Genomic DNA, 27,864 nt, shown 5'->3' on the forward strand with positions numbered 1-27,864 from the left:
GCAATAGGTGACTTTGTAAACGCGTTACCATCGTCTCAGTTCTGTTTTCTTTTTGGCAACAGGTTCATCTTATGAATCCCGATTACGTTCCCAAACCCTGCTGTGCACCTACCAAACTAAATGCCATATCTGTTCTTTATTTCGATGATAATTCTAACGTAATCTTGAAGAAATACAGGAATATGGTAGTAAGAGCTTGTGGATGTCACTGACAAACAGTCTGCACATGGACTCTGTGGTACTACCATGAACTTCCGTACTGCCTTCCATGCTTTCACCAACTACCTGACCTTGGAGAAAAAGAAATAAGTGATGAACCACCTTTCAGGACACCACGTATGTGCCTTGTGGGAGGAGAGGGTGTGGGGAGCACATGCTGGGGACCAAGCAAACCCCGGGATTTCTCACAGACTGACCCTGTGCCACAGAGGCTGCTCAGCTCTGCAGAGCCAGGGCGCGCAAAGCAGCAATATGCCCCCACACGCTTTATTTAGCTGGGACAGTCTTAATCTCACATAGCAGCGTGGCCTTAGCAGTTGCTCGGATGTGTGCTGCAGTTTTACCAGATGGGCACCCAACACAAGTGAGGGTTTTTTCTGGGGGGGGAAGACGAGGGGAGAGAGGGGGAAGCTAAAGACAGTGGTGTTAGTACTTCAGACTTCAAGCATACAACTTGTGTAAAATAATAAAAAATTCCTAAGGTTTGGAATCGCCTTTTGTCTAGAAGGACCAGTTACTACACCTAGACTTGTTAGTCTCCTCCTGAAACACATCATGACAGTAAGCATCTTCAATTGTGCCAAAGCAAGCGTGTCAGATCTCTTATTCCGCAAGCACAGTTTAAGTCTGATCCTGCAAGCGTAAGGTGGCTTGGCTGCACCCTGCGTTAGAAACACTAGACCCTGGCTGGTCTTTCCCGTTCACTATTTGACTGAGCAATATAACTTTATACACTTGGTCTTAGGCAACTTCCTTCCGCTCCCCAGGCGGAGCTGCCTCATCTACTACCACTTGCCCAGGAAGGAAGTCAGGATGCTTCTACAGCTGTAACTCAGACGTAAAAGTTTAGGGGCTATTCATTCTCTAGCTGGACCATTTATTTACAGGAAGACAGAATGTCAACAACATATGCAAGTCTTTGGCCAACCTCTCCCCTTCAACGCACGCAACTAAAACTGGTATAAAGGATACATTCACAGTGTAGCCACAGTTTGTCTAGCAGAAGCTAATAGCAAATTGTTTTGGTCAATATTAAACTTGTATTAAATGCACTTACCTCTAATTCTTGCATTTAAAAGGCTTCTTGTAAATACAAGCTATAATTTATTGCACTTGTCACTGTATATTCATTGTGCTGTATCATTTATAGAAAGACTGCTTTTTAAAAAAGTTTTTATTTAGAAAAATCTCAGTGTAAACAATTGTACCACTTTGATTTTATACAAGAAACTCATGAGATTGTGCTTCACTAGAAAGTTGTTAAAAACATGATAATAAAGGCTTCCTTTAAGGCAGAAGTATATACATTGATCTAATACATCTGCCAGTACAACACTTAGCTTTCACTGTGGCTTTTTCACCCTTACATATTTTTAGATTGAACAGAATCAAAAGTTCTGGACAGACAGTGAAGTGAAGTACCAGGAGAAATTCACTGATTTAAAAGTTCATTGCTGTTTTGCCTTTTTTTTTTAAAAAAAAAAACCAAACAAACAACAACCTACTCCATATGATGGACAAAAATCAGCATCTTGACAGATTAGTCAAATTAGCCTGTAGCCATCCTCATTCCATGAGTTTCTGTGCACACGAGACGGCAGAATTCAGTCCTTGGTTTGCTGTTGTCTTTGTATCATGACAGTCTCTGCAGTGTAAATTCTTTGGCTTTCAGTTATGTCTGTCTGATGTGGAACATCTTATGCACCAAAGAACAGATCCATATTATAATCCAAGGCACCACAGAGTGCATGGTCCTAGCATTCAAACTTATCAACGCTTACAGCTTGGAAAAAGGTTAAGGCTCAAGAAAGGTCGGGAACTATTTTATGCTACTGTAGAACAGCTGAATGGAAAAAAAAAATTAAACATTGTACTACTTGTTATTCTCTAAGTACTCTGAGTAAGGAGCAGGTCAGCACAAAGTCTGGATTCAGGCGAGGGTAGGAAACGCACGTCATCAGCTCTGAAGTCTAACTGATCATTTAATATTAACGGAGCAGTTATAATAGCGCCTATTCACTTTGGCTCTATATAAGTAGAGCATAGTTACTTCTCTGGAGCTGGACGGAAGCAGCCTACGAAAATCCACCTGACACATGTACACTATGGCATCGGTAATGTTCAGGCACGTGTTACAGTACCATCACTTTCATTATGGCTAGACCTCCCACGCGGAGAGGATTAACAGGAAACCAGCTCATGGTGGCTTGGTATCTTCCAAAGGTGTGTGTGTTTTCAACCTCCCGTGACTTTCCATTTCTTAACCAGTAGCTATATTGAGACAAATAAATAGGGTTTCAAGTACAGTTGTAGAGGCAAAAGTGACTCAACACAGCTGTAGCTTTTACCTTTCTAGTAATGGTAGGCAGTTTGTGAGGATTACACTTTAACCAAATCTAGCCTGAAGACAAAAATATTCTACTGGTGCCCTTAAGCTGGTTTTCTTAATGTATTTTAGTCTCAAAGGAAACCATTTACACTTCATTGCGGAAACGCAGAAATGCAGCAATACTACCAATGCTGAAAATACTCTCAATTTGCACAGTAACTACTTGTTAGTTTTCCTTCGTACACAGGGTAGCGTGCCTTTAACACACACACAGAGGGAAGATACCAATGTTTAGTACATTCAATTTCCTAAAAACAAACACAAAAAAAAAATGCCCTAATCCCCACCCATACCCCCAAGTACACTATTTGAAAATTAGCAATGATTGAAATCCCTCAGCTACTGTACAAAGACAGCCAGGGACGGAGCATCCAGACTTTTATTACAATTCATCCCTTGCCTGACGCAAGACAAAGCTATGCAGTGATTCAAGGTCTCTCGTCCCATTGTGTTCACTGACTTTCTTTCCACCTCGGAAAAGCAGGAGTGTAGGATAACCCCGTACCTTCAAAAGACACACACACAAAAAAGAAACTTGTTACTAATGTCAAAACTCACAGGTATTTTTTTGCTTGTATTTACCTGACTCTGAAAAGCCACCAAACCCCTCTAAAACAGTAAGCCATTTTAATTTAAAAAAAAACCAAACCCACAAACCCAAACACTGCACTAGAACTTCCAATGCCAACCTCCAATTTCTGAACATTTGTAAGTGAATGGGATAATACATGTTCCTTCAGGTTCTTCCACCAGCAGCTGGGAATGGCAGCTCCAGCGCTGTCTTCTGTTGTCTGCCTACCAGCACCAAAAGACATCTTTTTTTTCCCTCTAGGAACAGAACTTTGCATCAGCTACCACAAGATTGCTTTGGTGCTTTCACAGAGGGAGGCTTCTTAAATTAGGGACTGCTTCAGCTTTATCCACAAATGAGAATGACCAAGTCTGAACAAACAGTCTAGGAAAGAAACGGTGTCACCAGGTGCTGCTCTGAACCACCTCTTTTTTGGCTAATGGAGAACACAGCTGCACTGTCACCAGGCTCCCGCAATGCAGCGGCCAGCTCAGCTGCACGCTGGAGCCTCTAATATTTGGTACACAATACTGTCCCGTTCATTTCAGATCTTTCACACTTACAGAAAATCTGTTGCAGACGTTACGTTCCACAGTGCAGTCTACTTCTGCTATTTTGACATCAGTCAAACCTGGAAATTGCTCTTTGGCAAGATTCTCCCAAGTTGGAGCCAAGTTCTTACAGTGACCACACCTAGAAACAAGAGAGAGAGATTTGTTTAGCAGATACACCTTCCAGTTTATCTCTACTGTCTTGCTGCAATAGCTGTAAGTTTAACTAGCTGCCTTTCCTATCCCCTAATGATTTCAACTCCCTTGCACTATAATGTCAGTAAATGAGCTAAGAAAAGGAGTGATTTTATGTAAGTTAAGCACTGAAGTAGTTTCTGGCCTTCGTTACTCTCGTTTGGAATGGTATTCTGGATGTCAGTGCATTAACATTTTACCCTACAGAGGAATATGAAGCCGAATAAAGATGACTGCAGAGAATGTTTAAATGAAAAAAGAAGATTGCTTAGAAACAAAAATGTTTTAAGTAAGCAAGGCATAGAATGTCTGTAGTGCAAAATAAGTTTTCAGGTAGCATATACCACTTACGCTAAAGCTACGTAGCCCATGTTTAATTATTTAAATGATATTTTAATTTCCCTATTAAATTTCTTGCAGTTCATAATGGCCGCCTCGACCAATGCAGCATCTCCCAGTGTTGGAAACTCAATTTTAATACATGCATTTATCAACACAGATTCTGTTTTTATGAAACACTGCATTAATTTAATGCACTTTTTCACTGAAGGTACTTTGAAGTTTAACCACTACCACTGTACTTTCAGGTAGATCTGCAATGGAATTGTTTGAAAGTCAATAAGCTTCACTTAGCAGATGGCAAAAAAAAAAAAATATATCAGGCCCTATTCTAATGTGCATTAAATAGAGAATCATTCCAATTATATCATCAACAACACCAAAAAGCCTATTTCTATTTTATTGCCTTATGTCTCTGCAGTAACTTGAGAATGCGGTCTCAAGAGTACACACAATGAAACACTAGTGTCAAGAGAGAAAACGATACTGTAAAATGGCAGGAACTATAGTAAAGTATTAATTTTGTTTATATTTTGAACTTGGCTTAGCCAAGTTCATAACTTGAACTTCTTACTGCCTTCAAGAAGAATTCCCAAAGCACTTTAGACTTTAAAGCTGCGTTGCTCATTCTATTCTAACCCAGCTGCACCTTAATTGGGTTATTAAAACAGCCCCGTAATTGCCTCGAGGCTGGATCAGGACATTTACAAAAATAATGAGAGATGTCTCTGCAAAAGTTTTCTTAATACAAGCCAGTGTATACTTAAACCACCTTGTTAATACACAGTGACAGTATAAAAGCATTTGACCATGCACAAAACCTACTAGAACAGGATGATTTTATGCTTACTATGCAAGTTAACATTAATATTTATCCAAAACTAACTGAAAGACAGAACTAGCAAGCAACATAATAGCATTTGCTGAGCCCTACATAAGCTAATCCACTTGGAAGAGAAAAAGGTCATTTATATGCAGAGCACTACAACTGTATACATAAGCCTGACTTTCAGAGCCAAAACTAGGATACCAGCTACATAAATATAGGAAGTATTTTCCTAAACGGTGGCTTTCAGAGAATTGCAGCCAGGGAGCACCCACTGATTTAAGAACTTGACCCTCTGCATCCTGAACCACCATTTCTCAGCCTGCCGTCCAACACTGATGGTATCTGTGAGATCCAGCAGCACCCCATTAGAATCTCATGAGATGAGGAGATAGCTGACGTGCAGTATTATTAAGAAAAGTTAATTAAAAAGGGAGCATTTCTTTATCTCAAACTTTTCCAGAAAAAGTTTCTCAGATAATGAACTACTACATATGCCAAGCAGCCCTGGGTTCAGAAATCAGACTAGAAGCTGCTTTGTGCACAGGTGTAAACTGAATTTACCAGCCAGTTCTGTTGGCGGCATAGTAGCACAGGCACAGATTCAATCTCAGTCCCTCACAGTGCACAGAGAGGATAAAGGGAGTGAAGAACGAGCCGTAAACGTGAAGGGGTGTTTGTGTATATGTATGGGCAGGGTATTTTTTAACACGGTGGTGGCAGATGCTTGCCCACATCCAAAAGCAGATCTTTCAGATGTAAGAGCACATAGAAGTGGCTCTCAAGCAACAAACCACACTGTGGTAAAAAGAGGGTGACAACACTGGAAGAGACCGCATCATTGAGATTATGTAAAACGAAGCTTTCTCTGATACTTCTTGCCTACAATAAGAAACACATTCATCCCTACTGACAAAGTATTTGGATACTCCTGAGCATATTTAAATACTAGTTGCATTTGCTTGTGTTGCTTTGTAGTGGTGACCTTTTACCACCACAAACAAAAAGATCTTTATATATTTTATATACTGCATTAATGGAATGGCTAGCGGTGAAATCAGAGATGTGTTGTCTTTCACACAGTGAAGTACAGCTTAATTTTCATCTCTCTCCCTACACTAGGCTTCCTTCTTTTGGCTAACAGACTGGGCAAAGGATGAGAATGATGGCATGCAAGTTTCATTAAATTCAGTCCAGGCACAAATAAGATGAAGTCTATAAACCAGAGGGGGAAATGTAAAACTCTGTCTCAGAAAGGGAATAGTAAGAAAAGGGGGAAAATACCTGTTCTATGAATTTGTAATACTGAGGTCTTATCCCAGCTCAAGTCCCAGGCTCCGCTGAATAGGCCAATAATGGCAGATGCCAGATAGGACATTACTTTTTTTTCCCAGTGCTTTCCATTGGGTGTTGACACATACACCATCTGCATTGCACACTGCTACCTTGGGCCACTATAAGAACATATTCCATGGAATATACTCTTAAGAACATCTCAGAACTGTCACTTGTGCCAGTTAGTGTTTTGTCAGTTATTTGAAGAGCTGATAATTATCCATAGCTCTACGGTCTGTACCAAATCCCAGGTGCTCAGATGAGGCTTCCAAGAGAGGTTGGTTGTGGCAGGAAAGGACCCAAGGCCAGTATGCTCTCCTTTCTCAACTCTGGTGATGCACTCCCCTCACCTTACCCTAACCAAGGGACAGAAGCACACCAAGCCTGCAAAGAAAGCTTCACTCTCCTTGTTCCTCAGCATTACAAGGAAGCTGACACAATAAAGCTTCTCTGTCAGCCTTTCCACAGAGAAGCATCCCAAGAAAGCTAAAACAGATTGAGCTTTTTTGCTGTAACTCTTGCCAACACACACATTCTTCATTCAGTTAATTCACGTTTTAGATCCAAACAAATACAGCACTACACGCAACTCACAAGACCGACAGCAACTAATGCACTGACAGCTTAGCCCAGCAATAATCCTGAACAGCAACAGGTGCAAACTTCTTACCATGGAGCATAGAACTTAATAAAGGTGATCCCCCGAGCAATGGTTGCATCAAAGTCTTTTTCAGAGAGAGAGAGCACTGCAGCCTGTTAAAAACAAACAAAAATAAAAGTGTCAAAAAAAGGCAAAACTCAAACTGGAAAAGATAATACTATTGATAATATAAACAAAAGTAGCAGCAGCACACCTCACTTTTACCCCCTTACAGCAGGAAAGTAGCTGCTTTCCTCCCCTAGACAGATGTAGAGAAATGCATATTTCACGCTCAATCTCATCCATAATTGGAGAAACAAAACATCCCTATTTTCAGGGGATTTGCCTGTATCCAAGTTTTTCACTTTCATTTTAATACGCTGTCATGCAAATGCTTCGAGGAACAACCCTGAGAGGAGTTGGCTTAAAGCACGTAATGGCCATCTGAGAGTTTGATGAGGTATTCAAGGCATACTAGTGATGTCTTGACAGCTGTCCTCCCTCTGCTATATTCACGTGTTGCCTACACAGAAAAAAAACTGTTACCAGAAACCTGTATTTGCCTGTCAAGAGGACATCACTACACCACACTTGAATGGACGCCAGGAAGAATTTTTACTCCTGATAACATCAGAAGCAATGGCGTGGGAATGACGGGAGGATAGCACATTGCTTACAGACAGTCTCGTATGAGAGCACAGAACCATAACAAACTTCATTTGTTGTGGGAGACTCTTAAGGGTGGGAGGGATTAAAAAAAAAAAAAAATACATCTCATGCCTATAAAAGCTTCAAATTCAAATGAAAGCAAAAGAAAAACAAGAGTGCAACTGACAGCACTACCAATTCTACTTTACACCCAGTAAGTCTTATGAAGAGAAGCCAAACAGAAACTTGAAATTACAAATTACCCAGTACCTTTAAACATTTCTGTAAATAACTGTTAGTTCATGAAATTATTTCATTACGTTGAAGTGTTATTACCTCTAAAGAATTATTTAGAAATTAGAAATTATACTCTCTAATTATTAAATAATTGCAAATAATTAAATGAAGAAAAAATGAGCAGTAAATACATATTCTTCTATTCTGAATTTCCTAAATGGATATCTAACACAGATGTTCCAAACATCATTTGCAATCTAAGATACCAAATCTGAAAATCTCATAAATAACTTCTTCCCCATGATACACACAGCAAAACAAATTTTAAAGATCTGCAGATTACTATCAGAATAGCAATGCGAACTATATAACCACAAAAATAAGTTTAGTATCAGATAGCTCAATTTTAGCTTGGTTTCTTAAGAAAAGGCGTCTTATGCAATCACATAATCTGAGCATTTGATGGTCACTCTACCATAAGGAAGACCATAAGTAGCAACGTCTGGCAGGAGAGAAGTCTCACGGACATAAAAGTACAGCTTCCGTGAAAGGGCTGACAAGTACTTGGCCCATGAAAGCCATGGGGGAATCCACGCAGGGGCTCAACATTGGGACACAAATTTGGAGTCGGAACTCATTGGTTTTGCTGCCTGTGGTACCAGCTGGGGGCTGCTGATGGTAAATGCAGTCAGTGTTTGCTGGCTATGTGGGCTAGCTAGCCCCTTGTTTCAAAATTCACGAAAACAAAACCAGAACCAAGGTGTCTGAAGAAAAGTGACCAAGAAATGGTGGCATCCAAAGCTGCAATGTAAAGTTACAAGGATGAATTGAGTCCTACACTGTGTCTACTATTATTTGGCCAAAAAAAATCCCCCACAATCCTTTCCTGTTTGTATGTGTGCTGATGCATGCAAGGCATAAGTGGGAATTTGCATCACATGTGGTTTGTGTTATTTCTATAAAAATAGAAAGACAACTAATTATTTTCTGTATTGTACTAACACCAACTTGTTAGGATCTTCCAAATATGAAGTCAATTTAAAAAAAAATAATAAAAATTTGAGGGGTATGAAAATTGCAAATCTATGTTGTCTGTAGTGTTTGGTAAGCCACTTTATGCAAGATGAGCAATGCTGCTAGAAAAGTCAACTGGGAAGGTAATATTCTCCTGTGAGAAGCTGCATATAAACTGTATTTATATTAATAATATTGATGCTTTTTAATTACGTAAGTTCATTCTACATCACAAGGGAGTGTAAATCACCGTCCCTTATTTCCTAGGCAGAATTATGTTTTCCACATTTTGTGAAAAAGTATGCTTGAAAACCATCCCTAATTTCTCAACTTCACCAATTTTACATTCAGCTACAAGACAAATGACAAACGAAATACCGAAGTGATTAAAAAAACCCGGAAAACTAAATGACATAAAGCACAACTATGCAAAGGTGATAAAAGTTGTTCCTGTCAATTCCTTGGCAACATTCATAACCTCTGTAGCTCCTACAACCAGGATTGGAATAAGCCTCCAAACCTGAGGACTTTTCTTGTCACAGGACACGTTATCTTGCCACATTTAGATCAGCCTTCATAATCTTTGCTTGTTTATTGTTTCTGCTTAAGTATGGGACCCTGGATTTTTTTAGGGGCTTAGCAGCGTGGGCCATCCTCCTGGGTTCAAGTGAGGATCTTGCAAGAAACGTTCATCTCCACAGCAATGAAATATGCTGTCATACAGACAGAAGTGCCAGCAGTTCCGCAGACCAAAAGAGACCACACTTATGCCGCTCTATCTAAACAACTTATTGTCACCATAAAAAAGGAGCCAGATTTTTTTTTTTCCTTCTCCAATTCACCAGGTTAGTAAAAGTATCACTCGGATTTATGGTTTGACTCCACTCATTAATTACTAAAAAAATAGCCAGGAAAGTATTTGGTAGAGTTTACATCTAGAAACTGTCGAGCTATCAGAGAGAGAGAAACAGATGGAAGACTCAGACAGGCTGCAGAAACAGTTTAAACACTTTTAACACCGCTGCAGAGTGCGGGAGCACTTACCTCAACGGGTACGGGTTCTGCGGGTGGCTGTGGGACTTCAGCAGGTTTATCTGCTGGTGGTTCTTTCACAGAGCTCTGTAGTTGGGAATCCACATATTCCTTTAAGGAATCGAAGTCCCTCTTCCCTTTGTACTGGTCACCCTACAATTATCAAATAGTTTGTTCAAGTGTGTATATGCAGTTAATCTAGCAAATAAATAATTACCAGAAAAACGTAAGATTGCCAAGTGTAAGCATATTCATAATAAATATGATTATCTAGTCGTTAAACCTCTCCATGGCATTCCATTCACTCCATGTTTTCAGGATTTGCCATAGATTCTTCTGTACCAAAAGGGAATAATCTAAAATCTCCTTCAAATTAAAGGTATTTTAGAAATGCAGAGGGAAATTTTGGAAGCTTTTCCACTTTGACCTTCATCTCTCACTCCGCTCAGCATTTTCAACATTTTGGTTTTCTGAACCTAAAGCTATTGCAAGGAACAATAAAATACCCATCACTGTTTGGTGGTGGTCTCTGTTACCATAAGAGCTCTGGCCAGTGCTTTTACAGGGCCGAAAGGCTTGACTTGCATGTCGCCTGACTACACAATCGCTCCTCTGGCCCACACACTTGTCACACATCCTCAGAAAAGCCAAACAGTAAGGCAATGCTCTCTGAGTGCCTAAGTTCATCTGGAAGCAAGAGACAACAGCTGCCTGCCGTGGGGAAGGCACTTCCAACAGCAGCACCACTCTCACCAAAATTAAGTCATATTTTTGAATCTGCACATAAAGCCCTCAACTAGCTAGATCTTCGAGAAGCCACAGTGTGCCTTAGATGCTTCCCCATATCTCAGGTACTTTCATAACTCTAGAGAACAAGACATCAGAGCACCTCTGAGCAGTTTCTAGTCTCAAATCCACTGCTGGCCTTCTCCAAACCGTCTCTTGCATGATTGCCCTAAGCGCTCCCTACAAAAATTAGTACTAATTTCTGTGTTCACAAGAGAGATCATCACTTCAAGACACTACGTATCCATTTTGGATAGAATTTTTGAGTTTCGGTACCATGAGGTGTGGGCTACAAGATGTATCTCCTCTCACAGATGAGGAATACTCTTCAAGAAACAGCCTACAATCTTCCATACGTTGGAAGGAAGAACAGACACCTGTTCAACTACTTCCTATATCTTTGGAACTCTTTCTGCACATTTTCTTTCTTTTGTCATTGATAATGTTACTTTTAACTATAGCCACTTTCCCCACACTGGATCTAAATCCCAAAGGAATTAATCTAAGATGATGCAAGAAGCCTGTACCTGCTGGTTTGTACCCATTTCAGCAGGGCAGGGTCAGTGCCCATTCATTTCTCACAGGGTTTCTGCTGCATCTAACCAAGAGGGATGGTGTCATGACAGACTTCAGTTATGACAAAGGGGATGATGGTATTACAGACCACAAAGCTGGGGGGCTGAAGCAGTTGTCCTCCTCCTTCCCCTGCTTACTCACAGCATAATAGCAGCCAGAGAGATTTCCAGGAATTTCTGGGTTGGATTACTGGAAAGTTGTTGGGGTTGTTTTGTGTGTTTTTTTTTTTTTAAATATATTGTATCAGCCCACAAAGGAACACGCGATTCTGGTGGCAGTATGCCACCAGGGAATACCACACTGCCAATGGAGAAAAGCCAGTTTGATGTCAACAGAAATTTATTGCTCAGACTAATGGCCAAGATTCAGCTTTACCAAATACAACAGCAGTGATCTGACTTTTTCTTTCACCGCACTCTTGAGTTAAATAACTCCGAACAACTCAAACTTCAGTAATTACAAATGGTCAAAAAAAAAAAAAAAAAAAAAGTCGATCTGGGTTGTTGAGAAAAACAACAGCTAGCTTTTCTAGATCAAGACAGTATGGTTCTGGCAATGTATCTTGCCATCTGTAGCTATCTAAAAAATAAAAATAAAGCAGGTGGAAAACCATTCTGGAGTTACAGCAGAACACTTCCCATTCTTTTGACTCACGCCATATAGAGACAAAGGTTTAATTAACTGAAAATACCTCTAACCTTGGACATGCCACCATGTTTGACTTGAGCACTCCCTCCACTTCCAGTTCTGCTTCTGACATGTGCCAGGCACCGCTGCTCGAGCACTAACAAGGCTGTGTATATCCTGTGTGTATCAGGCTGGGATTCAAAAATCCAGGTGCTGCTTCATTTCAGTTCCCTGGAGTGTCTGATATCAAACCTCACATGTGCTGGTACGTGCGTATGGACACTTTCTCTTTAGAGTGTCAGAAAAGTGCCTCAAGTGACAGACACTAAACTGGACTGAGTAGCAAAGCTTACATCTCTGATACTGTAGATGTTCAAAAAAAGGAATGCAAGATGAGGGGGCAAAAACCCCAAACCCCTCAAAATTTAATGGGTAAAAGCTGAAAGAGGAGTCCTGCATTCTCCACTTGCAGACCTATTTTTAATATCCATTTAATACATTTAATCTGTCTTGAAAGTGTGAAACATATGATAAGTAACACTACTATTTATAATATGTTTATTTGCTGCTGTTCATGTACATGGTACATTTTACTTCCCCCCATAACTTCAGAATATTGTTATTCTTTGAATTGCTACAAGGAAAGACGTCAACTGGGCCCACAGGACTCTCAATCACAGTGTCAGATGAAGCGTTCAGGTTTATAAGAAGGAAAACTTTCATCACTCAGACATCACTCAGCAGATCGGCACCACCTGCAGATGAGAACCTTCTGATACACATTGTGAAAATTACATACTTATTATTTCTATTTCATCCATGGTTTTGTGTTCCATAGAAGGTAAGGCACTAAGATAAAGTAAACCTTGAATCCTCTCACACAGTAGCATAATTGGAGACACTACTTACAGACTTATGAAGATCATACCAGTTATCTGCAGAGCACAAAGAGCAAAAAACTTTATCTGTGGATGAAATATACCTCTTCCAGTACCTGACTGAACCTCCAACATCTTTTGTCTCACAAGCAGACTTTCGTATACACCCACTTGATCTTTTTTCCCCCGGGATGCCAAGCATAGTCCAAGTGTTATCCAACAAAAAATAGTCTGATCTCTTGCTGAGCTTGCCGACTCACCTTTTCACCATTCCTAAACCAGAGGAGTGTAGGATAGCCACGAACTTGGGTTTCAGAGCAGACTTCATAATGTTGGGTACAGTCGACCTATATTTTGAAAAAAAATATATAAACCATTCAGTGCATAAAATAAACATAGAACCAGTATCATAGCCTCCCTTATGTTTAAAATCTCAGAAAAAACACAGAACAAGCAATACATGGCTTGGCAAAACTCAGTACCAACTACTGTCTTAAGAATGGTTATATCTGCCTTCCAAACAGTGGTTTGGTTGTATAACTGGGAGGCTGCACGTTTGATTTTTTTTTGGAGGGATCAGGGATGGAGGATAGAAGGTAGTAGTAGCAGTTACAAAGAACAATGAAGACATAATTAAATATTCCAATTAAAAAGTACTTGGTATTCTTAGTGAATAAAATCACTGCATGAACAATAAGACACAAAATGCTAATGTGAGAGAGCTTTAAAATGAAGGTACGTTGGCTCATCCATTTTTTAAATGACTACTCTTTAAAGACTTCAGAAGACATGTCAACAGCTAGCAAGTTAACTTTACTTCATGGGAAGTTCCAAGTGCACAGCAACATTCAATTCTAATACATCATAAACCAATCTGTAAATTTATTAGTTTATAATCTTTTTTTGAATCAGGAAAAAAAAAAGATAACTTAAGCATTGCAGCCTTTGCTCGACACTGCACTTGGATTTTGAATTTTACGTTAGAAACACTTTGCTCCAGATCACTGGAGATCAATTCTAAAGACTAAACAGCATCCTGCCAGTAGGTATCATTGCCGTTAAGACACTATTCCCCCAGATCACACAAAGGTCATGGTTCAACCGTCTTAGAAACAGTTGTGTTTCCTGTTTACTTACAGACTTACAATCTTAGCCAAGACATGTTTCAAATAGCTTCACAAGGTATACAGTTACACAAAATTGACTAGGTATGGAGACAAATAGCCACTATCAATAATAGTAACTGCGAACATGACAGACAACTGAATAAAACAAATTTTGGAAATTTTAATTTTTCAATTTATTTTTCTCTAGGTATCAGAGAATGTTAACTTCAAGAAGATACTTAAGCTAAGCAAAGATTTTATCAGACAGCAAGCAAGGTTCTCAAAAAGTAAATCAGCAGATGCAACATTTGGTACAGACAGCATCAAAGGAGCAATAGCCTCTGATATTTTATTCTCAGAGGGAATCTAATTTTATATCCACCAGGTCTCAAAATTTTATATATATATGTCTTCTCTAAATTTCAACTATGCTGACAACTATGCTGTTCTGTGTATCTACAGCGTACCCGAATTTGCAAGTTTTCAAAAGCATTAAAAATAATAATAAAAAAAAAAAACCAAAGTCAAACTCATGACCCCTAGTAACAGCTGAAAGTGCTGTGAGGGCAGAGGCAGGGGAGACAGCTTGGGGTTTGTCCCTCTGAAGGGCTGGCAACACTGCTACTTGTTACACAGTCTTTCACATCAGTGGAACTGATCTGAAAGCTTAAGGACATGGAAGTTGAGTCCGGTCAGTTTTCCACCGTTGGCAAATACAAAGGGATTCATATCATGAGCCACCTGGACTTAGGTATGGGTCAGCAAATAAAGCCAGTAACTGCAATTGCCAGACCACCTCCATACCTCTGCACGGAAGTCACTCCACGTACAAGTAACAAGCTCCCATGGTAAATACACCACAGAACCTGGTTATCAACCCTAAGGGAAATAGTAAAGCAGGACAAGATATCAGTTTTTAAGGTAGAAGACCCCCTGAAACCTTTAGAAAGCTCTATGGGGGTAAAGAGGAAGAAAGAAAAAAACCCCAGCCTAACCAAGAAATAATTCATCATAAGGAGCCCTGTAGATCTAAAGCTTGCTAAGGAATCCAGCACTGTAAAGAGCAAATCAGAAGTCACTTTCCCATTCAAAATAAATACTGAAGTCTATCAAGTTCTAACAAAGGGGAAGCATAATAAAAAAAACAAATCTCAAAATGTTATTCCCTGCATCTGAAGTATTAGACTTATTCCCAGCTCTCTCTGAAACACAGGGAGCTAGCTGTGTTTCTAGCATGTCCTTCCTTAAAATGAGGGAGTCCTGTCAAGTGTGGATGTGGGGGAAAAAAGATAACCATCCCCAAGTAAAAATAGAAACTATGACTATAAAAGGATTTAAGAGGTGACAAACAAAACAACTGTTATTTGCAAATCACAGTATGAAAAGCTTAACACTTGGCTGAAACATTCATTCACACAAAACACATTTTTCAGGGTAAGAGCACTTCACCTACCTTGCCAATCTTGACAGCTTCCGAATGCTCAAAGGCTTGAGCCAGCTGTTCCCAGGTTGGGGCCAAAGCCTTGCAATGACCACACCAAGGGGCAAAGAATTTGATAAAGTGATTACCTTTTAAGTCAAAGAAAAAAAAAAAAAAAAGATTTAACTCATTTGGAATGAATTTGGCTGCAATTTAAGACTAGGTACTAATCTCAGACTGCAAATTTATCATGGTATTTCCTGAGTTAAAGATAGGAAACACTGTGAATCAAAGGCCAGGACAGAATACTTCAGCAATTAGGTTTTTAATGCTGTATGCAGTCCCACAGTGTTGCAAATTTCCCTGAAAATCCAAACAGCTTCACAACCTCAAGCCACCAAATGAGATTATTAAACCTGATATTTTTAACCTAACCATTTGCTACAATGTCTAATTCTATCATGTCAATCACTTGCCCTGTTACAGAGTAGAAAGAACCAAGGAACATGCATTTATCACAACATAAATGAAACTAAGTATTAGACTTCAACTTAAACATTCCTTAGGAACGGCCACTGCGTTAAATCCATGAGCTACCTAAATAATTTTGTTCAGCTTTCTAGTCTTTTTCTGCCCTGCTCTTTGTATTTTCATGTCAACTATTCAGAAATCCGTGCCTTTAGTAGATTTTTGCAGTAGAGTGTGTCTGTACTATCTGCTACTAATATTTAGTTTAAAAGTATAACCTTAATTGCAGAATACGAGAATATGTAATTTCCTTCAATTAAGATTACTATTAATACAAGATGCTGCACGCTTTTGCACACATCAAGGCAATGCTCTGTGAATACGAAATAAAAATGAACTTAATTAAAACAAGGAAAAAAATCAAACTGAATTGAAGGAAATGCTAGCAACTGGAGGAAAGCTCATTTTAAGAGAATTATTCATAATCCTTTGAAGACTGCTTTGGGGCTGATATTACTAGAATTCATTTCTAGTTTGAGGGCTTGTTCACAAAAGGAGGTCAGAGGAAAGACATCACAAAATAACTAGGAAAATCAAACTGCAGTAGTAGTGTACTCTAACTTGCCTGGTCTGCACATAGAAGACTTTCAAACTGATGGACGTGCTTTGCTTTGGTTAAGTAAACTGCACACTGAAATTTCTCATGAATTAATCAGAACATCTAGTCAAAATCAGCTATTTTATACCACATACATACTCTAATGTGCTCTCCTCCCTGATAGAAAAAAAATAAAATTCTTTTTTGCCCTAGAGTACAAAAAAGGTAAAGGGAGACTTTTTAAGAAAAAAAGTCAACCTTCCAGCTGGAACTGCTCAGCCTCCTACTAAATCTAAGCACTGAACTTCTTGTAAGTGAAGTCAAGAGGGGACAACAGCTTTACAGATGATCATAAACCTGCTCAACCATCAGGTATGACCAGGAGAATGTCTCCTCTATGAATGCCAACGGATATATAATAAAAATATTAAAACATTTACACATACACTAAACTTAACTATCTTCTCAGACTGTAAAGTTGTTTAATGCTTAGCATCTCCCTGACAGCTTAGAGAATCCATGAAGAATTTCGATGTAATTCTATATTAAGCCACACAGGCTGGGAAATTTTAAGTTAGCTGCACACACACACAAAAATCTTTTACACTTGAAAACATTTCTAATCAGTTAATGGTTACTTTATGAAGCTCTAGGATCTGCCTCACTGGTGCTATCACATGGGCACAAATAGTTAATTTAATCCAGGCTTTGTTTTTAGGAAAACAGCTAGAGATGGTAGGCTCATCTGTTGGTATGGCAGCCCGAAGTCTGTATTCTAAGATAATGCTCATTCTTTAAAAAACCCACCATGTGGAGGGTGAAATTTCACATGTTATGTATCACTCCTGGCATTAATTCTAAAGCTTTTAGACAAAATATTTTTCTAAAATGGCCAAACAGGTGAAGTGTTTTGCCCACATTAAATTCTGGAGGAAGGAAGCTAAACAATATCAAATAAGGGGCCAGACTGGAGCGGGATGGGGGCAGTAAGGAGGAAGCGGGTGGATTATATTTATCCAGAACAGCAGCCTGGGAGCAAGAACAAGCCAGCACCTAGGGAAAGAGGAAACAGTACTTGCAAAAACACAAAGTGAGTGGCAAGACTGTGACTGAGCAAGCAACTCAGGGAAAGAGACAGTTTAGTCGAGCAAGCCCCACTCGCTTCTTCCATGCGATGTGAGGCCCTAGTCTTATTGCCTTCTGACTGGAGTGCTGCTTTTAAAGTTTCTCATGGTGTGCAATATGGAATTAAACTACTGCATTTTTATACATTCTGTAGTTTCATCCTTTTTCACCAGATATTACTGGAAAATAGAAGTGTGGAGGGTGGAGGAGGTACCTTGAAAACTAATATTTCTACTGCAGACTTCCCACTAGTCATGTCTCTGTAAGCAAGTATCTCATGCTTATAAAAGAAAAAACCAAAACAGTTACCTTCTGCTATGTGCATCTTGAAATTGTCTGCTGAGAGTTCATACATTCCCTGCTTAGGTTCAGGGGCTTTTGGTGGTTCCACATCAGTTTCTGAATCCTATTAATGAGAAAAATTAACTTTCATTGTCTTGTGCAGTAAATACATAATATTTCATTGCATCCCACCATTCTGTGGTAGTGTTACAAACCCCGTACTCTGCAGTTTTAAATTCCTAAAGCAGTGTTCTTATTTAGCTTAATTTAGGTATCTAATCTTTCCTAACAAACAACTACTTGAACGCAAAACATGAAAAAGACTACCACACAGAAAAGAGCTATCACAGTCTTTGGAATAACAGTCTTTCACTGTACTGTAGTATAGTCATAGAGCGCAGTAACTGCTATGGCATTTATCACATCCCCATATATTAATATGCTTAGATTACACAGCAGTTCCTCCATAGCATCACACATCAGCCACATCTGCCGTCATACCAGTTTCAGTGGTCATTGGGCTACTTAAAAATAGCTGGTGAAAAAGCTATTTTCTGCTCCCCTAATGACAGAAAGTGGGACCTAATGACTCCAATGAAGGCAACAACAATGGGAAAAGAGCAAACACTTTTTAGGTATAACTTGCAGGAAACCCATTACGACTTCAGCAAAAGCAAGTCCCTACTTTCTAGATACCAGGGTCAGAGCTGAAAAGATTTTTTCTTTTTTTTTTTCTTTTTTTTTTTTTTTTTTTTTTTTTTTAGAACTTCGAAGTACATTTCTTCAAATAGCTTAGCATTTAATGTTTAATTACTTAAAATACCATGTTTATTTAAATATAATCATGTTATAACTGCGGTTCAGCAACCACTAAAGCTTTATCTTGACTAGAAGCAGCAATCACAAATTTAATTTAGGCAAGGCTTGGATACCATATATAAGTGCTACCCCTAAACTCAAGGGTTTTCCTTGAGTTATCGGCTAGTAAAGTTAAGCCAGTTATTTAAAACTCTTTGTTTAGGCTACAACATTACCAGATAATAACTGAGCTAAAGATGGCATCCATATTTTAAGAGATAATTAAGCCCAACACAAATGCAATTTATAACATATTATACCTCAATTGCTTTTCTTATTCTAGAAACCTATGGCCTACAACTGTCAACTGAATTGACACTAAGAATTGCATCTTAAAATGTCAGAAAGCTAAACATTAAAAACTGCATTATGTACTGTAGTTTTAAATACAGGAAACAAAGGGCAGGTCACAGGATGACAGTTTTAATTACTATTCTGACTTATGTGGAAGCTGTTCCATATTGTTATTGCCACCTGACTTTTATTCTCAGGAGCATATTTCCTCCTGGAAAATGAAACCTAACTTATAGAAATGACAGATAAGCAAGTCTGCAGAAGGGAATATTTCCTCATTTCCTTTTCACTTACAGCTGGTTCCTCATTTAGTTTCTCCAACATCCAGTTTTCCAGTGCTTGGAAGTCCCTAGGGCCTTGGTATTTCAGAGGTTCTTGTCCCGGTTTAAGCAGCTTCAGGCTGAAGGATCAAAATGTAGAAAAGAGTGAGGCAAAAATTTTCACATAGGAAACATTCTTGGAAAGCCAACACGCTTTGCTAATCCACAGCAATGCAGCTCAGACTGCAATAACAGCTCTCTTGATTATTAACATCAGCATCTCCCTCAACTTAAAGGGTCATGGCTAGAACTTTTTCATTCCCATGTAAGCTTTTAAAGATTTTTAAAACAGCAAAAAGAAATACTATGTTAAAAATCAACACAGCGTAATGTCACTTTGATCAATAAGCAAGAGCAACTAAAACATTGCAGCATTCAGTTCTAAGGTTAATCATTCATTATGCCTATTAATCCTATTTCAGTTTGTCAAAAAGCATCAATTTTGTTTTGTTCACTTCTTTCCGTCACCAAAGGAAAAATATCCAATGCTTATTTTCCCAGGAATTTCTTTCTCACATTTCGTTTCCTGACTGCTCTTGGAATGTAGGACTTTTCATGTGGTATTAAACTGATAAAAAACATGCTGAAACAAGTCAACAGGACAAGGAGATAAGCAGCTGCTTGTAGGGATTCAAGACTTCATGATTTTAACATTTAATAATTGCTATCAAAACTTCTCCATAAACTACTTAAAGCTTCTACTAGTAAATATTTATGTTAAAATTGGAAATATATTTGGTAAAGGGACAATATCAACTTCTGACCTAGTCTTATCTTTTAAAGCAAATCGTAGTTTCAATTACTACTGTCACCTGGCTCTCGATTCCCCTTACCAAGCTGTCATTTAGTACTGTTTTTTTCTTTTTCTTGAAATGTTTTTCTCTCTCTTCTTGCTCCCCAGTTGGAAAAAAATGAACATATGAAAGTGTTGAAAAACCACATAATGCAAATACATTCAAAAGAGATAGGAGCTCCCACTGTCTTTTCTATTTAAGGTATTCTTGAATGTTCCTTGTGATGATAGAAAGTCAAAATTTTGGCACGGGGAGGGGAAGCAACTCATAATAAGAGGGAAACAACAAAAACGAAACAGAACATCTAAAATACATCTCACAGCAATAATTCTGAAGAGTAACAAGAAAAAAAAAAGATATCAGCTTAAAGAGCCAGCTGCACTTTATTTTCTTCAAATGAGGGTAAGTTTTCTCTAGTTTAGTTGAAAGAGTATTTTGCAGCACCAAATAATCCTGCAACAACTGTACTAAAGAGTGCAGAGACCTGCTCAGCCAGTTTTACTCCCAGAGGGATGGAAAGGGGATGCAGCCTTTCCTTTGACGGGTGTTTAGAAAAACATTGTAGGGACCAGCACATCCTGGACTTGCAATAATTCCTCTGTGCCCGAGGAAGCTGTGAAATTTCCCTTGCTGGAGGTTTTAAAAACAGGCCAGTTAAAAAATGACCCACACAGGAAGAGAACTGATACCATGAATTCCCCTTCATCTCTATATTTCTATAAGTAGCAGACTGTCTTATCATTTATACTTTTCAAGTAGAGGAAAGCAAGCACTAACTATTCCTAGATATTCCATGACTTTAAAGGGAGGGGGGAAGCAATTACACATCCTTTTTTTTTTTTCTTATTCAAAATCTCTGCCACTCTTTCTATTTTACAAGGAACAGCACCATCATGTAATCTATTCAAACATACAAAGATGACCAATGCTAACTTTTGGGGATATTAAAATAGAGTTATAATATTCATTGCTTCTTGGTATTTCTAGTGGAACTTAGCCACAAACTGCCCTTAAGGACAATTCCTATTTCAACAAGGACTTTGCTATTTATAACTCTCGACTTCTACTCAGTCACACTCATCTGCGTCAAAGTGCATGCAGCCAGGAGTGTATGTCAAGTTCAGGCTGCTGCTGGGGTCAGCCGTAACACTAGACAAAGTGAGCAAAGGGAAGGAAACTGAAAAATACAGGCTGTGGAAGGGCCACAGATGATTACATTCTCCACTTATCCCCACTAAGATGAGTAATTAGTAAAGCAGTTGAAAAGATCCCATCTGTTTTTGCAAGAAGCTTTAACGAAGACACGAGTGAAAAAAATCCCTTTGCTCCCTTTTGGTATCTAAAAAGGGAGCATGCGTACCTAACCCAAAAGCACTCTCCAGCCTGACCTCTCATCGATACTCTAGATCATGTTCTGCCTACCAAAGCCAAGGTAGTAAGGCATACATCCTTTGTAACAGGGTAAGTTTAACAAACCTTAAACCCCAAATGAATTTCTCCTAGACCAATATAAGCAAAATTATCTAGAAAAAGTCTGTACCACATCACCACTGCTATGCTAAGTGATACTATTAATTTATCGTTTTATGAGCACCAAGTTCACTCAAAAATGTTAAGAGATCACCTATACATTAATTATGAATGGCACAGTATACTGATGAACTTGTGACAAGTTATTTTTAAAAGTACGGTTACCAGAGACCAGATCTATCATGCATATCAAAGCTGTATAATATACTGTTGCTTGAGAAAGAGGTACTCTCAGAAAAAAGAAAAGGACAATTCTGGGCTTCATTTAAACACAGCTATCTTCCAAGACACAAAATAGTTTATTTAAAAAAATTAAATAATAAAAGAGTAAGAGTAGTATGTATTGCACGATACTTGGCAACATGGTAAAAAAGCTTAAAATGAACATATGAGGTCCAAAGGGCTACAAAGAAACCCACCAAAAAATATAGCTCAGAACTTAGCTTCAACAAATTGGCAGAGGATCATGGAAAACTGAAAAAGAAATAAGCAGACATCCTTTTATACTTACGTAGGGTATCCTCGAACGCCAAATTCAGAGCACAGTGGAGTGTCTGTAGTACAATCCACTTTAACAACATAGACCTGTGGGTTTTCCATGTTGTTGTATTTATCTCCCAAATCATTCCAAGTTGGCTGGAGACGCTGACAATGTCCACACCTGTGACAGAAGAAACAAGATATTTGCGTAATCGTTGCTTATGTTTAGAGGGGAATGAATTTATGGAAAAGACATAACCAGAACGGTCAGAGATTTTGATAAATTTACAAGTAGCTAAGTCTGAAAGCTTCCATACTGCAGCACTGTTACGCTAAGCAACAGTGAATACTATTAAGTATCGTAGGACGCTGCAAACATATCTCATGTACAAATTGTCAAGAGATGAGAACTTCTTGCTACTATCTTTTTGCATGACAAAGCCTACTGAACACCCCCTGAACTTAGTAAGGCTATTGAGAGTTTGTCTTCCAGCCTTCTAGAAAAATCCTGCGAGGCTGTCTAGCTTCTTTCTGCTCTAACATTTCAAAATACTGTGTATTTTAGCAGAAGGTAAGAAGACAATGGTTTCTAGCCTCTTTGTAAGGTCATTTGTGTTTGCGTGCATCACAGGACTTGTAACTCATGAGTCATGAAACACATCAGGACTGATTTCTGAACAGGGTTTCTCAAAACCCTCCCATAATGTGCTTTGCCCCAGCAGCACACTATCAACTAATTATATCTGCATATACACAGAAAACTGGCCTCATATAGTTCCTATAACACCAGCTCACCAAGAGTAGAAAATGGCTATTATTCTTATTGTTTTTCTAGTCGTTCCAATCATTATGGCAATACCTTATTCCTGTAACTACGATGAAAAATTTTAAGGAATGGATTTTCATTTCTCTTTAATGGCTGCCTTTGCCAACCCTGCAAGGCATCTAAAAATACATAATTGGATTAACAGAAAACATTCTCAACCTCACAGTATGAAAGCTCTTATTGCCCTTGGCATGACTTAGACAGTGTACTTGGTAAGTAACAATTAAAACACCGTTACAACTTTGGAGAAAGTTGCTCCAATTTAAAACATTTTCATTTATACAACTGGTTTAAGTCCACTTGTAGACATGCTGCAAGGATTCACACATTTCCAGGTATCCTGATATCATTAAGGCAAAAAAAATAACCTTGAGATTTACTTTACGCTAAAGAACATCTTCTGACCTTAATAAGGTCCTGTTACAGTCAGCTGCAGTGGGTCACACATACTCCCACTATGTGGGGGAATACGACCTCCCATATGATCTTCTTCTGAATTGTCATGGCGAAGGGATACGATGTGTTATTACTAAAACTAAATATTCTTTAAATACTTAACTTCGGTCTGAAGTCCCTCCATAGTCAACTCTTTCATGGAGCTTGAATTAAGAGGAGGATTTTGGATTCCCTGGTCCCTTCCCCTAGCAGCTATGAGTATTTTAAACACTGAATGAATACTGACTGGTGTTAAAGAACAGAGCATGGAAAACTAGGTAAGGCAATCTCATGTAATTAACCTGCTGTTTTTTAAGCACAGAACAGAGCTGCCTTGTCCATATTTAACACTGTAATCTCTGCTATACACACAAAGTTCCCCTTTCCCTCCCTTCTTCAGATTCTATGAGCTAAAATTAAAAATAAAGCAGGACAAATGCTCATATCTGAATCAGTAATCAACTAGTTAGTCAGTCCTGGTTTTCATAGAAATTCAGTGTTACATAGAAGGAAACATAAGACAAGACAGTCCCCAAAACACTTCTTCTGAAATTCATAAGGTGTAGCTGCAGAATATGTAAAACCAGAGAAGTCAAAAATAAAAAGGGCAAGACCATGCAATATCACATGCCTCTCTCAGCCCCATGTACCCACACAGTGTTTCATTGCTACCACTCCACATCACATCAGCGGGGCTGGAGAAGCAGCCTGTTCTACCACTGGGGACGGTGGAGACCTGGGTGTCAATAAGGAGCCCTGCTCTTCCTTCCCTGCAGGGGCTAGGAAGGTGCAAGCATTCATAAGCTCTGTTTACAAACATAAATGAAGAGCCAAAAGAGACTAACAAGGCTGTGGGAAAGATCCACCTTTCTGAAAATAAAAAAATAAAACAACTTCTTGTACACCACTTACATCGGGAGGTACGGGTGAAAGGATGCTATTTTTAAGAATTTGCAGATAGGTTGCCCATTTTAACTCTGAGCAACCGTGTGCCACAAGTGCTCGTGCCTGGAGATTATTTTGCTGTGGCAGTATCTATAGAGTACCAGGCTACTCTACCACACACTGACAGGTCAGTGCTCCTCCCACAGCATCAGCGCTTCTCACATGCAAAACTGGATGGCGGACTTCCTGGGCAATGACAAGGGGGATGTAAAGGTACATAAGACCATACATGTCACAACTGCAGTTACTGATAAGCCCTCTGCAGTCAGTGAAGAACACAGACATTTCTGGAGGCCACCAGTAGAGCCTGAGCTCTGGAGCTAGCAAGGGCGGCTCCACAGCAAGCTATGATTGAAATCATTATCCAATTAAAAACATTGGTAGACCCTGGGGTAGACAGGTATAACGGTACAAGCAGCACAGGACCAGTCTCACTCTGAACAAAAGAATCCACCTAAGGCAAAATCCAGTCAACAGAGTTCAGTTCAACAGCAACAAACCCTGGTGATCAAATCTGCTTTAGCTTGGTGGACTTCCAGAGGTTCACTAAGAGACCACATATGTTGAAAAGATCTGTAACAGTCAAAATAACGCAATGAAACTACTTGTTTGAAATTCCTTCCAACTAAGAAACCAGGGGAACCCCCTTCCTCTGTAGACACACAACTGACACGGACAACACCCTAAGAATATCTAGTGCCACCAAGAGAGTAACCTGCCCATGGTTCTGTCCCTTGTCAAGTGTAGCTACCAAGGGGGACAGACAGATGATCAAAAACCTTACACATCTGATGGTAAATGACTTAGAATGCTCTCCTTTTGGAGTAGCCCACAATACTTAAAACAAATATAGGACTCGTGTACTGCTGTTGTCTGGGAACGAAGCCCTCAGCAACATTTGTTTCGAGAATTCGGAAGAGAAGAGTTACAACAGCTCTGTCTAACCCAACTCTTACTGGTAACACTGATGACACATTAGCAGCATCCATAGCAATCTGAAAGACAATCGACAATCCTAGCTGAACGTTGGGTTGTTTGCTAGGCTTCTCCCTTGTAACTGCAGGGAGCAGTGCCAAAACGCATGCCTCTATGAGAAGCATTAGGAGATTAGCACATTAACATCACCTAGGAACAGGGCAAGAGGCTCTAACATGGACTCCAGGGCTGTCAGGACTACTGGTGTGTATAAACACCTCTCTCAAGCATTTGGATATTTCCTTTGTCCTCTTCCCCTTGGACCCAAAACCTGGCCCTGTTGCTGCCTGTCAGGAGCCAGGAGTCCACACCAAAGGCCCTGAAGCCGAAATCTGGATGCTCTTCTCACCCTTAGCAAGCTTCCTCCAGAGAAGCTGCAACAAGTCTGGGAAACGACGCAGCTCCCTCACACTTGAGTTGGGCAGAGATCCTCATCCCTCCCAAGGGTGCAGCGTGGTCCAAGCTTGTAAGGCCAGCGCCCTCTTCGATGCAGGCTGAGGATGTGCAGCTAACGCTGTCCTCCGCAACAGCCCATTTGGCACGGGGTCTCCTGTGAAGACTGCACCAAGATAAATGCTCATCTGGTTTCAGGGATGCCTGTGAAACAGGCAGTCAAAGCTTGGACAGACACAGACATCATCATCTGGCAACAGAACAGAGCAGAAGCACTCCTGCTCTGCATGGGCACTGCTTAGGCCTTACAGCACTCTCAAGTGAAGGTCCTTCACTAGGAAGTCAGGCGTCCTCCGCTTTTCTGATCTTCGGAGAACAAAGGAAGGCGTCTGGTCTTTGAATCTTTTGCTTAACATTTTTGTACGGCACAAACAAGTCGACGTTAATAACAAAAAAAAGTAGTAGTTCCTCGGTTTTGGAAGGAAATCCTTTTCTGCTGTTGATTTCAAAGAGCGTCATGACTCACGTATGCCTAAATGGCACCATGTACCAACAGATAACTTAGGATCAAAACATAACTTTTGCATGTTGTTCCCTTAACTGTATTTTACCTAAATTTAAGAAAACTTGGAGAAAAAAACCTCAAACGAACAAACAACCCTAACAACAAAACTCCCAATAATCACTACTGGATATCAGTAAATCAGATAAAAAAGGGTAGGGGAAGAGATGAAGAAAAAAGAAGAATGTGAACAACCACTAGAAAGGCCCAGAGATAAGAAGTACCGTCCTCTTGACAGCTGTAACACCCAGCAAAGCCCTGTTCTCCCACTCTTCAACCATTTTTGTGTGAAACCTACTAATCCAGGACAAAAGGTCCTGGCAGGTCTCTTGCAAAGACTCTGAGAACTCTCCAGCTCTGCTACAACCACCTGCGGCCCTGGGGACACAGCACTATCGTTATACAGCTTTCGCTGCTCATTTATCTTTAAATTTCACAATGGCAAAGAGAATGTAACTTCTGCAATGAAAATATTCGTGAGACTGTGGGGGCACAGGGTTAAGTGATGGTCACCGAATCGCAACTACTACCACGCATTCGGTCTCTTGGAGGAACGAGGTGAAGGAGAGCCCGGGGAGGGACAGCGAGAGCCGCCGGGGACCGGGGACAGGCTCCGGGCCGGCAGAAACCCCAGCAGAACCGGGGCCGCCCCGGCTTGCCCCCTCACTGCCCGGCGGGGTGACTTCACCCGCAGGCCCCAGGCGGGGGGGCTCTGCCGGCTGCCCACGCCCGCGGGGCCGCTTCGGCCGCCCGTGCTCCCCGCTGGCCCTCGGGGAAGCGGGCGGCCACGACTGGCCGGCCCGGGACTGCTGCAGCCCCCCACACGGCCAGCACGGCCGCGGAGGCCCGGGCCCGGCCCACGCCAGGCTTCAGCTCCCCCCGCGGCCCCGGCCCGGCGCTCCGCAGCCCCCGGCTGCCATTTAACGCCTGTCCCCCCCGCCACCCCCGGGGAAGGCGCCCGGCCCGGCCCCGGCTGCTGGGGCTCAGGGCGGCGCGACCCCGAGGCCTCCCCCCGCCGCCGCCGGCCCGGCCCGGCCGCCTCCCGCCGCCACGTCAACGTGGGAAGAGGCGGGCGAGGAGGGCGCCGGGCCGGGCCGGGCCCCGCCGCTCCGGATACCCACCACGGGGCGAAGAACATGACGAAGTGGGGGGCGGCGGCGGCGCCGTGCCGCAGCATCTCCGCGCTGTAGAGGTGCTTCCCGTGCGGGTCCGGCTCCCGCTCCCGATCCGCCGCCGGGCCCGCGTCCGGGGCCGGGCCCGGCTCCGGCTCAGCCCGCCCCGGCCGGCCGCAGAGGACGGGGCCGAGCACGGCCAAGGAGAGGAGACGCCACCAGGCCGGGCCGGAGCGGAGCGGAGCCATCGCAGCGGCCAGCGAGCCAGCGATCGGCCAAAACCCCGGGCGGCGGCGGCAGCGGCGCCGGCTGCCGCCTCCCCGCCCCGCCCCGCTCCGCCCGGGCCGGGCCCCGCCCCCGCCCGCACCCACCCGGGGCCGCGCCGGGACCCCGGGCACCCCCCCCACTGCCCCTTTCTGGAAACAATAAATAAACAAATTCTATATTACTTTATTTATATAGAACATATAATGTTTAA

The 27,864-nt window shown here is 41.0% G+C and overlaps 2 protein-coding genes across 2 annotated transcripts in view; one reads left to right on the forward strand and one right to left on the reverse strand.

Annotated features, from left to right (window-relative positions):
• Positions 1–3,113, forward strand: part of BMP6 (bone morphogenetic protein 6) — a 97,239-nt gene extending 94,126 nt beyond the window's left edge. The window contains exon 7 of the mRNA XM_054191887.1: positions 63–3,113. Coding sequence (XP_054047862.1) covers positions 63–212 — 150 coding nt within the window. The 3' untranslated portion in view covers positions 213–3,113. The remainder of the gene's footprint in view (positions 1–62) is intronic.
• Positions 1,363–27,710, reverse strand: TXNDC5 (thioredoxin domain containing 5). Its single transcript, XM_054191888.1, has 10 exons — positions 27,396–27,710; positions 22,170–22,319; positions 19,309–19,414; positions 17,890–17,986; positions 15,423–15,538; positions 13,124–13,210; positions 10,009–10,149; positions 7,096–7,178; positions 3,743–3,872; positions 1,363–3,113 (listed from the first exon to the last, which is right to left on the reverse strand). Exons 1-10 carry the CDS (start codon positions 27,632–27,634, stop codon positions 2,991–2,993), a joined length of 1,272 nt encoding a protein of 423 aa, XP_054047863.1. The 5' UTR covers positions 27,635–27,710; the 3' UTR covers positions 1,363–2,990.
• Positions 27,711–27,864: the final 154 nt, after the last annotated feature.

Source organism: Rissa tridactyla, chromosome 2, assembly GCF_028500815.1.
Source record: "Rissa tridactyla isolate bRisTri1 chromosome 2, bRisTri1.patW.cur.20221130, whole genome shotgun sequence".
NCBI classification, from domain to species: Eukaryota; Metazoa; Chordata; class Aves; order Charadriiformes; family Laridae; genus Rissa; species Rissa tridactyla.

What these genes read in the sequence shown, in the direction of transcription:
- TXNDC5 (XM_054191888.1), bottom strand. Translation starts at nt 27,634, where the DNA reads ATGGCTCCGCTCCGCTCCGGCCCGGCCTGGTGGCGTCTCCTCTCCTTG. An exon ending in CAGAACCCGTACCCGTTGAG is followed by an intron (nt 7,179 to 10,008) that starts GTAAGTGCTCCC and finishes TGTTTTTAACAG; the next exon opens with GCTGCAGTGCTCTCTCTCTC. An exon ending in ACGTCTGCAACAGATTTTCT is followed by an intron (nt 3,114 to 3,742) that starts GTAAGTGTGAAA and finishes TGTCTTTTGAAG; the next exon opens with GTACGGGGTTATCCTACACT.